At 41.6% G+C, this 12,607-nt stretch overlaps 1 protein-coding gene across 1 annotated transcript; it reads left to right on the top strand.

The window, feature by feature from the left end:
- The first annotated feature begins 126 nt into the window (after window positions 1–126).
- On the top strand, window positions 127–10,038 carry C15H16orf89 (chromosome 15 C16orf89 homolog). The gene is made up of 8 exons (XM_062588502.1): window positions 127–802; window positions 3,127–3,276; window positions 4,085–4,235; window positions 4,429–4,546; window positions 5,725–5,860; window positions 7,547–7,651; window positions 8,081–8,164; window positions 9,817–10,038. Exons 1-8 carry the CDS (start codon window positions 628–630, stop codon window positions 9,885–9,887), a joined length of 990 nt encoding a protein of 329 aa, XP_062444486.1. The 5' UTR covers window positions 127–627; the 3' UTR covers window positions 9,888–10,038.
- Window positions 10,039–12,607: the final 2,569 nt, after the last annotated feature.

The following is a 12,607-nucleotide window of genomic DNA, read 5'->3' as shown; positions in this document are numbered from 1 at the left end:
TACGGGAAGAAGGAATTCCCCGGGTGAAGGCCCCGCGCGCCGTAGCGTGCGGCGAAGCCCATCCTCTCCTTAGCCTTTCGTTTCCACACTCGCAACTCCCCCTTCTTCCGAGGACGCTGGCAAAGCCTGCCCCGCTCCCTGCACTGCTCCAGAGGCGGCCACGGCCGTGGTGGGCCAGACGCTTGGCCCCGGGGCGCGGAGCGGGATGAGGCCCGATTCGCGCTGTGAAGAGCGATCTGCCTTTACCAGTCCCCGCAGCACGTCCCCCACCTGCCCGTGGGTGCACCTGCACCGACACGGGCCCTCCTGGCTGCGCGGAGATGATTTCCCTTTCTTAGGCGCAGGCCGACAGATTCCTCCCAATGGATTGCTGCTGACAGATGCTGAACCCACGCTAAGGACAGAGGACTGGATTTGACCTGGCAAACCGAATCGCCAAGTGCTTCGGCTGATGTTAAAAGGAACAAGACACTCACCTAGCACTGAAGATAGCAGCCAGCTTTTCTGCGAGACCGCAGCGTACCTGTGCTTACGCAGGCAAGGGGAAGCATCCAGTCACGCAGAACAGGAGCTGCAGCAAGCAGCTGATGTTTGCAGCTTACACGAGCGTCTCTGGACAGAGTAGCCATGTCCTGCACTCTCCTCTTGCTGCTGCTCGCTCTCTCCAAGTCCAGCTTGTTGAAAAGTGAGCCTGATGTGAAGAGCCCTGTCATCTTCGCGCTTGAGAAGGCGACTCTCTTCATGGAGAGTCAGTATCAGGACATCAATTTAGATGCGGTGTTGGGATTTCATATTTTGCAAGGTACTGACACTCAGTTGCTTCAAAAAATGTCAGACTAAGCTGATACCAACCTTCTCACCTTTAAATTTGCTTTTTATATAAGTAGACCTGATTGCTAGTATCACGATGTATCCTGTAAGATTTCCAAATTCTTAGTTTTGAAGTCTTCACTCTTCTTTTTGAAAAAGAAAAAGAGAAGACTCTTCTTTTTGAAGAGTTAGCTCCTTAAATGTGACAACAGCAGCAGTGATCCAGCTGTTCTTTATATAAAATGTATGTCTTAGAAGAAACTTTGTTTTTTCTTATTTTTTTACAAGGCATCACTTGGGTTAATCTCTGGGTTGGGAGGAATGGAATGAGCTGCAAGAAGAATATTTCAAACTCTAATCTATTTGATAATGCTGCTTATTGTATCTTCCTGTATAACTCAACCTAACAATTGATACAAATTGCTTTTACAATTTTGGGGAGTAATGCAAGTCACAGTCAACTTATGCATGCTCCATACTACATTCAGCAGCAATGCTGCCATCTCCCAAGGGGCCATGGCTGAGGCTGGGATGAGAATTCAATGGCATTGTCCCCTAGCCCTTTTTCAGTACCTTCCTCACCCAAACTGTAGGTGCAGCAGAGAGAGCGGAAGCACTCTCTGAGCCCATCTACGCTCCTTCCAGTGTGCAGGAGATGCTCTTGAGTAGGAGATGGCCTATGTGGCTGCTTTGTGTGTGTGGATAAATTCCAGTCACCTCTATAAAGGGCCAAGATCTGATATTTGGGTGAGAATTTTTATTTTAAAAAAGAAACCGGTGTAGTTTGTATGAAGACAATAAAAGTAGTAATGTAACATCACTAACGTAAGCTTGGAATACAAACAGATCCACAACCAGTCAACAGTAGCATTTACCGCTGTTTATCATGTGTTGCATTTTTCTTTTTATACAGAAATTAAAGAACTAACAGAATGCACTGTGAGCATTTCCAACTCCCTATGAACAGCCTAAAGCCAGGTTCACAGGAGCACAAAGTACAGTATGCAAACATATAACAAGAGAAGTGATTATCAGCCATCTCACATCTGATTAATAAGTCCCTGGCTACAAAAGAAGCATGAGTGATCCCTTGGTCCATGTAGAGAACTTCATAGCATTTGATAAATCCTCTTCCCCCTTCCCCCCCCCCCCCCCCCCCGTATAGATGCTATCTGGCTGACTGAGCCTTGCTGAATTAGCAGCCATTGAAACTATACCATACTTTTTCCTCTTCTGGATGTGAAGTCAGCTTCATAAATAATGTGAAAACAGTGAAGAGCTGAGATCTGTCTCAACAACTGTCTCCTTAATTGCCTTCCCTGCAGAGAAGTCTGAGAGGCAGCCGAAAGCTGAAGCACGCTGTATAAGACCAGCTGGCAACCTCTTTCCTAGTATACCTAGTTTCAAGTGCTCAGAAAAAGTCAATCTAGTCCCAGAGTCATGAAAATTGCTTTCAAAAATCACTTGTGCATGTGTGACTATTTCAGAGATCATCTTTTTTTTTTATGTATTTTTGAAGTTATATAACCATGGAAGGCTAAACAAACACATATGATTTTGAAAGCTCATCATATTATATTTTTCCCACATAAAGCATTAGTTTTTTTTCTTCCAGGAAATGTTGCCTGGAATTTTCCAGATCAGTTTTTCAATGGAGAAGAAACCATTGATATGGACTATAGTACCTCCAAAGTAAGAGAACACAGTTTCTCCTGGAGTTGAGGTGAATCAGTGTGTACACAGCCACTTTCCTTCCTGGAACCTCTAATTCATGGTTTGCAAAAAAAGAATGGACTCCACACCAAGAGCCTGAAGCAGAGAACAAACTTTCAGACAGCTCATCTATGCAAAAGCCTGTATTTACAGAACAAACTCATCTGTTTTCCCAAGACTTAACATATATAAAAGAAAAAAAAAAGGAGGAATATAGAAGTACTTGATTTCCTCTGGAACATTATAACATGTCATCTTACAGAAATCAGCTTAACATATTGCCATGCTGTAGTTTCTTCCTTCTTTCTTCATATTACATCAAGAAATAGTTTGGCTTCTAGTTACAGTAGCATTCTGCTTGGCAGTAAGGTACTTGCTAAATCAAACAAAAGGAGATGCTCCTTAGATTAGCACAATAGTACATTGGATTGGATTGCTTAACATTCTCCAGGTTACACCTCACTTAAAAAGAATAAAAGTGTGTGTTGGGGGGGTGGCAGTCACTAGAGAGAGCTACAAAACTCTGTATTTTACAATTAAAAAAAATAAGGGATGGGCTGGGAGTTCATGCTCTTATGCAAAAATCTTTCTTTCTTTCTGCAGGTTATTTGAAAGGAATCCTAGAAAAATCATCATCAGCACATGAATCTCTTGCTCAGCATGCCCAAATTGAAAGCTTGCTGAGGAAGTTGTCTTCTTTGATTGAAAGAGCAACACATTTTCTAGCACAGAATGATCCCAAATATTTCAAAGGTAAAAGTAAGTTGTACTAATGGTGGTAAAGAAAAATAATTCTTGTTCAAGTTTGAGCTATTTGTATTACAATATTTCGCCTTTATGCAATGACTCTGAACAAAGATGCAAGTGAAGAAGCACAATTTACTTAGACTGAAGCCAATATTTGGTATACATCCTGGAAATGCTTAGAAAAGAAGGGCTAGTGAGAAGTTGGAATGTCAGCGCACAAGTTTGAGTTCTTGGGAGTTATGATCCTGCTGCTGATTTTTTGTGTGGCTTAAAGAAATTCACTGAGGGCAAGTCTGCATAGCAGGGATAGTTAGCTCTGAGTCACAGAGAGATTAGTTTCAAGCTTGCTCATCTTTGCATTATATGCCCAGTGCATTTTTTAAGTCACTAGAACTCAATCCATTGTCTATTTCACAACATCCCTGTTTGGTCTCTTCAATGCCCTGGTGGCTTGACAGTGGAGTAGCAGTGCCACTTAACCAATATATTTTGAAAAATAAGAGTTTTTTTTCTGGCATAGCGTTTTTCTAAATTACATACCTATCATTCTGTGGCGCTGCCATTTGTTTTTATAGGGTCCATTTTGCTTCTGTTGCTTTGGGCAGAAAGAAAGCACCTCACTCTATGGTCTGTCCACAAGATGGCTTTACCTCAGACACAGACTTTAAATGGATATTTCTGCAGAATAGCTAGTTACATGCATACGCATGCATGAGTACTCTTGGGTACAGACAGACATTTAAGAAATCAGGCAGGACCTGGCAACTCCCTCCACCACAACACTAATTATGGGACTTCTTTGATTTGCTTTCAGAATTTGAACCAATTTTAGGACCACATTTTTGGGTCTTTCCGCAGTCGTGGAACCAAACTGATTCCTTGCTGTCCTACACTGCATTTGGTAGTACTAAGTGTCTTACAGAGGAAATGAGTGACTCGTGCTTGACATATTTGCTGGGAACATGGTATGTTTTAAAAATACAGGCAGGTATTTTTTTACTGCCGCTGTTTTACGAGGTGTTTCTACCTTCTGCTAACGTTTACACTGACAAGCAGGGAATGAGATTTACAATCTTCTGCACATGTACAGGAAGCAGAACATGTCTTATCTGAGCAGTTCATATCAGACTCAGGAACTCTGTTGCTGTTCCTATACAGGAAAGAAAGTGGCAAGTCCTGCATTGTCACAAGCACCTGTAGGAATATAATGACAAAGCCTGGTTGTTCAGATTACTCCCTGTCCCATCAGCTTTTTTACTTCATGTTCGCTGATATGGTAAGTGACAAGTTTTATTATCCAAGATTTATCAATCATGGCAGCCAACAGGGAAACAAAGCAATATGACATGGTAGATTGTGCAGTAGGAAGTTAGAATCAACAAAGAGGAAGAGTAAAGTCTCACTAGAGATATTTACGTACTTAGGACTATCCAGGTGGTAATCCAATGTTTTGGAGTTCAGAAGCAAACAAAAAATTCAAAATCCATTTTTTACAGGAAAGCAGGTAAAAAAGAAAGAAGGCAGAAGAGGCAGTGCAATCATTTAGTTCTACACTGAAGAAAGACAATTTTTTATGATAATGTAAACAAAATGGTAGACATGAGTAAAGGAAAGAGATTCTTTCTAGAAGAGTTGATCTGAAAGATACAGGCGATTACAAGAGGTAAAGAGAAACTCTTGGTGAAGCTGGACCTAGAATTCTGTTAGGACTGGGTGAATACAGGGAGAGAGGAAAAAAAACAGTCTGCATCAGTGGTATGTCTAGAAAAAAACATGGGGGAGGAGAGGATAGATTACATAGTAACTAGCTTGTTGCACTTTGTTTAGGAGGTAACTACTGATTCATTGATTCATTTCAATGAATCAGAATACATCAAGAAAATGCCTAAATTATGGCAAGAGCAGCTCTGATGCTGCCAACTGTCTGTCAAAGGAGACAAGCATAAACCTAGAAATCATCTTTCCTGACAGAAGAAAGTCTGGAGTAGAAGAGAAAAAAAATAATAAAAAAAAAAAAAAAGCAAGCACTCTCAGTAACCAGTTCTATGATACTTGTACTTAACTAGTGCTTAGGCACAAAGCAACATATATATTTGTTGGGAGAACTATGTATTGACACACAAACAAGCTGTTTTAAAATATTATTTTATATACTGTTACAATCTTGACTTTGTTGATAGTCCCTGCTTCCTGTAGAGGGATCATATATCGATGTTCTTCTCAATTCCCCCTAGGTATGTTAAGAAGAAAAGTTATATTTATGGAGAGCATGAAAACGCTTCTTGCTAAAAATAGTGTTATTAGACTGAATGGTCACAGAATACTTGAATCAAGATAGGATTTTCAATTCTAAATAACAGCTTGCAGATCCAGTCTTCCCTACTGCAGACTAGGGGTAGGGGGGAAAGAAAAAGTCTAATAAAATGCAATATTTCAATTCTCCTCTTCATCTAGAAGGGCTGCTCAGATCCTGTGTTCCTGAGGGCCCAGTATTACAAGAACATTTTCTGTGCTAGCATGATGAAAATAAACCTGGCAATTGAAAGCAATGGATTCAAGTTTTCTTCTCGAGACCTCTTCATGGAAAATAGTACGTAACCTGTTCCCAGTTAATCACAATATGGCAGATGTTATTGTTAAATAATAAAAGTAAACCTTTCACTTCCGGGGCAGTGAATCATCAAACAAAAGCTTATAGAAGACATTTGCTGTGTAAAAGTAGTGAATTACACAGCATTAAGCAGAAATGCTGCTTAACCAATCTGATAGCCTTCTATGATGGAATGACTGTCTGGGTAGATGAGGGGAGAGCAGTGGACGTTGTGTACCTTGACTTCAGCAAGGCTTTTGACACTGTCTCCTCTAACATCCTCCTAGATAAGCTCAGGAAGTGTGGGCTAGGTGAGTGGACAGTGAGGTGGATTGAGAACTGGCTGAAAGGCAGAGCTCAGAGGGTCATCGTCAGTGGCGCGGAGTCCAGTTGGAGGCCTGTGGCTAGTGGAATTCCCCAGGGCTCAGTACTGGGTCCCATCCTGTTCAACTTATTCATCAACAACCTGGATGAGGGGACGGACTGCCTCCTCTGCAAGTTTGCTGATGATCCCAAGCTGGGAGGAGTGGCTCACACACCCCAAGGGCTGTGCGGCCATTCAGAGAGACCTGGACAGGCTGGAGAGCTGAGCGGAGAGGAACCTCGTGAGGTTCAACAAGGGCAAATGCAGGGTCTTGCACCTAGGGAGGAATAACCCCAGGCACCAGTACAGGTTGGGGACTGACCTGCTGGAGAGCAGCTCTGCAGAGAAGGACCTGGGAGTGCTGGTGGATGACAGGTTGACCGTGAGCCAGCAATGTGCCCTTGTGGCCAAGAAGGCCAATGGTCTCTTGGGGTGCCTTAGGAAGAGTGTTGCCAGCAGGACGAGGGAGGTGATCCTGCCCCTCTCCTCAGCCCTGGGGAGGCCTCATCTCAAGTATTGTGTCCAGTTTTGGGCTCCCCAGGACGAGAAAGACACGGAGCTACTGGAGAGAGTCCAGCGTAGGGCTACAAAGATGATCAGAGCGCTGGAGCACCTGCCCTGTGAGGAACGGCTGCGAGAGCTGGGCCTCTTCAGCCTGGGGAAGAGAAGGCTGAGGGGGGATCTGATCAATGTGTACAAGTACCTGAAGGGAGGGTGTCAAGGGGACGGGGACAAACTCTTTTCAGTTGCCCCGTGTGACAGGACAAGAGGCAATGGGCAGAAATTGAAGCACGGGAAGTTCCACCTGACCGTGAGGGGGAATTTCTTCCCTGTGAGAGTGAGGGAGCCCTGGCACAGGTCGCCCAGAGAGGCCGTGGAGTCTCCTTCTCTGGAGATATTCAAGCCCCGCCTGGATGCAACCCTGTCTAACATGGTCTAGGTGACCCTGCTTGAGCAGGGGGGTTGGACTAGATTATCTCCAGAGGTCCCTTCCAACTTTACTAATTCTATGATTTCAAACTTCAGCTTCAGATGCTTGAATTTTACAATCCGAAACTTTGTCCCAAATTAAGCAAACTGTATAAAATAAAGCTTATAATTTCATTACATGCATTATCTATACCAAAAAGGCCAACATTTGAGCCTGGAATTTATTTGCCTAAATCCAAAGAATAAAACAGATTGCCCGGATTAGATAACATAACATTGATTCTTTTGGTTAAGGTTTATGAGCATCTTTCTTACTGGAGATCAAATACATGAGGACACAAACATGACAAAAAAAGTTATGCTTTTCTGTCCCTTCCTCCCTCCCCCTGCAGTTATATTCTGTGGCATGTCTGGTTTCTCAGACTTCTACAAACTCCGATGGCTCAAGGCCATTCTCACTTGGCAGAAGCCTAAGGAAGGATGCTTTGGAAAGCCTGGTGAGTAAGCCTTAACCTACAGCAGTGATGTGTTATGATCCAAACATGTAAGATTTAGACTGCAAATCAAAGGGCTATGATACAGCATTTCTGTTGAGCCTTATTGAAAATACAGATTCAAGGAATGTTCTCCGTATCTCCGCTGGAAAGAAGAACAATCATTAATGTTTTTCATGCCCCAAACCTTTCACAAATGCTACACCAGCCTCAGTGCTAAAAAATATACCCACTTACATTGATTCCAATTCCCAGAACCCTAGCCCATTTGTAATATACTTCCTCCCTTGAAGTCCATCTTGTCAGCTGTAACATAAGGACACCTAATCTTTGAGAAAACTAACTTCAGAAAGAGAGGCATTAGCAAGAGGTGTCCTCATTGTGAAAGAAAGAGCCTTCCACATTGAGGGGTAATTATTTCTTCTTTTTCAGGTAAAGATTTTAAACAGACCTCTGCTGGAACAGACCAAAAGCACCTGCTAAGGAGAATTAAGAGAAGGGAGATGTTGTTCGCAGGTAAAAATGGTGGAAGTACTTAAAGGAGAGGGATTTTTGGAAAGCTTTGTTCCAGTTAGTACTGAACAATTGCTGCATAAACTTCTCACTAATATAAATCAAAACCATTGTTGCCAAGGTAATTCTAACTTCTTTTTCTTACATAAGTGTTTTTCTTTTCTCTGCACGAAAGTTTGCAGAAATAGAAAGTATCACAAATGCTTGTGTGATCCCGAAATAGTCTCCAACTTTTTTGCCAGGAAGGAATCTTTCTGATAAGTGATAGTAACTTGCAAGGGAAATCTCACAGCATGAGTGCAGAATGATAACTCAAATCTGTACCTGCGTTGAACAAATCAGCGAAGTCAGGCTGAAGTAGGATTGGAAAAAATAATCTGAGTAACAATGCCTGAGAGCAGCACGGGCCAGTTGTTTCCTAAGGGAAGGCAAGCCAAGGGTGACCGAGGGAGCAGCACAGGCCAGGTAATGATCTCACAAACACAGCACCATCCCACAGCTACCTGAGCCAGGACAGCAGAGCAGGGTGGCGACAGCAACAGGTCCTATCAGCAGGTCTGGTGATCATCAAGCAAAGCAAGATAACAAGTCCAAAGTCAATCCAGGAGAGCCAAACAACAATTCAGGAACAGGACTAGAAATAGGAATAGTCATGACATAGCTCAGGCAAGAACTGAAGAGCCAGCCAGGCCTGAGCTTACCTGAGGTGTACAGGCAAAGGGAGGGTGGGGGGAGGGAGTTGGTAAGGAGTGGGGTGGAAGTGCCAGGTGAAACCAGTCAGGGAAATTAAGGTCTGTTGGTGCACTCAGGGTCTTGACCAACAAGTATTTACAAACACCAGGTCCATTTGCAGTTAACTTGTTGACGTAAAAATTGGCTAAATTTCACATTTATCAGTTCAACTATATTATCATCTTACCATGTATCAATACAGTCTTACGAAAGAGAAAGTGCTTCTGAAAGACACTGTATACAGCATTTGTAGAATAGAACACTTGAACAAATGCTGCTTATGTTATGCAAAGCAGCCTGTTTAAAGTACTCAGAGAGCTAATGTTCATTATCATCCGTGAAATGAGTCTAATGTCTCCCTATCTGAGTTCTTAAGCAGGATGCTAGGGAAACTCAGAAATCCTAAAATTCTTTTATCTTCAGCTCATGTAGAAACTCAGATATTAATCTATCTGGCTGTCCCTGCTTCTGATCTTTGGAAATGCATGTGTCTTGCACTGAGGGATAGCAACTGAAGCTATTCTTATTGTGATAGATAGATTCATATTATGAAATAAAATTTTTTTTCGTTATATGAAGGGGAGATTTTTTTTTCTTCAGCAACTCTCAAAGTACTTTTTAAATATGTCTGTAGACTCTCAATGTTCCTGTTAGGTAGAAGAATCTTATCTCAATGGCCGGGTAAAGTAAAGCACGGAGAGTATTTTTTTCAAGGTCAAATGCTGAACCCAAGGTCACACAAATCTTGGGGCAAAGCTGAGTATAAAATCTAACTGGAGTTTTGACTCCCAGTTCAATTTTACCATTTGATCTCCCTAACTAAACTCTATCATAGCCTTAAGAATGCATATAGATTTAAAATTAGGAACACAGATCATCCGCTATGCAAGCCACGTAACAACATTCAATAACTTTCTCCACAGATGGATGTTCTGCTCATAACACAGCTGTTGCAGTAGGAGCGCTTGGGGGGTTCCTGTACTATTACTGCTGAGAATGTCGGTGCATTACGGACTGTCAACTGGGAATGCCACTTCCACACAGAGGTGATTGATTGGCTCTTGAATAATACCAGTGCTCACTCCAGAGTGAAATAACTTTACAGCGCAATCTTCTCCTGCAATACAAGGAGCAGCTTCACTTTGGGAGGCAGTTTTTAATTATAGCAATACTGGATACTCCTGCACAATGCTGTTTTTACTAACAAGTTTCAGAGTATCCCAGAGGGTCAGAGATTATTTCAGTGCAGCCCTATTACCACTGAATACATACAGTTTTCTCTAGCTCAAATTCTGCTATTTCCAAAGAGCTCTTCAACTTTATTGGAACTGGATTAATATCCTGGTTATTTCTGTGCATCTCTGAATTTGCTGCCTCCAGCCTTGATCCTGCCAGGTACTAAATATCTTCAACACCTGCATTCCACTGGGTTCTAGTATATACATGTAATAAGCAATTTTCAACTATTTTTCAGTTTGATACCTATTTTTCTAGTGGAAATGCCAATGAAATGGAAATGTCAAGAGCAAACAGAAGGCTCGTGATACAAACACTTACGTTATTACCTTGCCAACACCCTGTGGAAGTAATTGATGAACCCCAGGCTGAAACACTAAGTTAGAGCTTTTTCCAGGAGCTTGAAGCTCAGTTAGATACATTGACCATGAATGACACAAAATGTATCACACAGTGCAAAGAACAAATGGTATTTCTTCCCTATGGATAGACATGAATAAAGGATGCTCTTCCGCAGACCCTGATGGCCACCCACTCTGAATGTTGCCATCGTAGTACTCTGGCTATTTTGCAAAATTTTTATTTCTTTTACCAATATTACAAAAACAAATGTTAGATATTTAACTTCCACTAGAATTCAGTTCTCCATATTGCCTACCAGCAAATTTATAGCAACAGTAAAACCTCATACAGCATGCAGCTAATTAGATATGTGGGCATACTGGCTCAGCAAGATAGTAAAGCCTTGAATGTTTGCTCAAGGATCAGGTTTGGAATGAATCTTTTTTCTGATTAGAGAAATAAAGATTCAGGTCTTTTCAAAGGAAGAGCACTGTCCCAGATCCCTAAGCTACCTTTACACATACACCCCTGGTATTGCCAGACACATCATGCAAACCTGTAGGAGATTTATGCTTTGGGGATCTTTTGTTTCATTCTAACCTATTATCTGACAGCTACTTGCTTATGGTAGTGTATTCACATAATGCAAAAGGCAAACTGCTTTTTGTATTTACTTCCTTGAATAGAGTGCAAATATGACGTGCTGTCATGGAGTCAATGACTGATTTTTTCCTGGAGGCATAACGCTGCTAATTTCATTTATTTGTATGTTCTGTCAGTTTATTAAATTACTTAAAATTACTTAAATTATTAATAGCTTTATAGAAATACTGATGTGAGTTTATATAGTGTCTGTTAGTTCTTTTGGCCTATCTAGTCTTCAGAGCACTTGGCTGCAGAAAGAGAAATATGATATAATCATCACTTATATTTGAAGTTCTGAAAATAGGAATAGAGGAGTGAATGGATGGTGCATTTTGTGAGTGAACTAATTTTTGCATGTAAAATTCTTCATATTTGTTGAATAACAATCAAAAATTTTGGAAGGTTGATCCCCCCTTTTCTTCCTGTGCCATTTCAGGAAGTTTGGAAATGCTTTTTGCATTTTTTTTCTGGAAGCTCTCTATGGAAGCTCTGCAGGTCAAAGTCTAGCCCCAGCACCAGATCCCTAAGACTGTTTGGCTTAAACAGTCAGTTTGTGTGCATCCCAGCAATACTTGCTCTCAGGAGCAGCACTGAGTTAGCAGATTTCTCTTCCAAGTCACTTGGAGATACTTACTTCTGGAAAGAGCGATTTTCCTTTTAATTTCTTTGCAATCCATGTTAATGTCTCAGGATGTTTGCCAAAGCAGAACGACCGGTTAGCTGCTGTGCTAGCCACTAGGTTATACTGCAGAGCTCTTAAAAAACAAAGCTGCTACAAGCTTTCGAGTCATGTCTGTTCCTGTGACTATTATGAAACATGTTCTCCCTGACAGATAGACACTGCATGCTAATTTGTAGATCAATACAAGGATGTTGGGAGTGCAGGCACTTAGGATCCATCCCAGTCTTTCTCTCTTTGACAGATTGCTGTGGGTGCAATAAGTGGAGACATGGAAACCTAAATCCTTCTGATTAGTAAAAGTTCACTATTCCAGAAATCACTAGTGTCAAGTCTCAAGTTAACTACGCAAAAACCTGCAGCTACCATGGCTACTCTTACTGCCACATAAGAATATTTGTAGTAAAAACCTTTTCAAAATTTTTTACTTTTTTTTTTTTTTAAGTAAGTTGCTCAAAATGGAGTATCTTAATAACAGATATTTGAACCAACTATACCTGCAGTGCAGGGGTACAGATTAGCAGTAGTCATAAAAATGATATGATTTCAAAGGGTGCAGGCTACTGAGGCTCTCTGTATTTTAGTATAATAAATTATTGCCACTGTTTAACAGCAAGTGATTTGCTTCTTGTGTTTGTTCTCCTGTTTGTTCAGATTCTAAAGAACACTCCTGGATGCTGTGCTACAGGGGTGCTGAAGAGAGACAGTCCCAGAATAAGCTCTATCTGGAAGCAGTTCTAGGTAGCCTGAAATACTATTGAAGGCAGCCTAGCGCAGAGCCCACAGCCTGTGTTAATACTGCAGTCTTCTGT

The sequence above is a fragment of the Rhea pennata genome, chromosome 15 (assembly GCF_028389875.1).
Source record: "Rhea pennata isolate bPtePen1 chromosome 15, bPtePen1.pri, whole genome shotgun sequence".
NCBI classification, from domain to species: domain Eukaryota; kingdom Metazoa; phylum Chordata; class Aves; order Rheiformes; family Rheidae; genus Rhea; species Rhea pennata.
The sequence above is the reverse complement of the archived record's forward strand: the minus strand, read 5'-3'. Positions and strand labels throughout refer to the sequence as shown.

Coding starts and splice junctions, on each gene's coding strand:
- C15H16orf89 (XM_062588502.1), top strand. CDS start 628: ATGTCCTGCACTCTCCTCTTGCTGCTGCTCGCTCTCTCCAAGTCCAGC. Junction 803..3,126: donor GGGATTTCATATTTTGCAAG/GTACTGACACTC, acceptor TTCTTTCTGCAG/GTTATTTGAAAGGAATCCTA. Junction 3,277..4,084: donor TGATCCCAAATATTTCAAAG/GTAAAAGTAAGT, acceptor ATTTGCTTTCAG/AATTTGAACCAATTTTAGGA.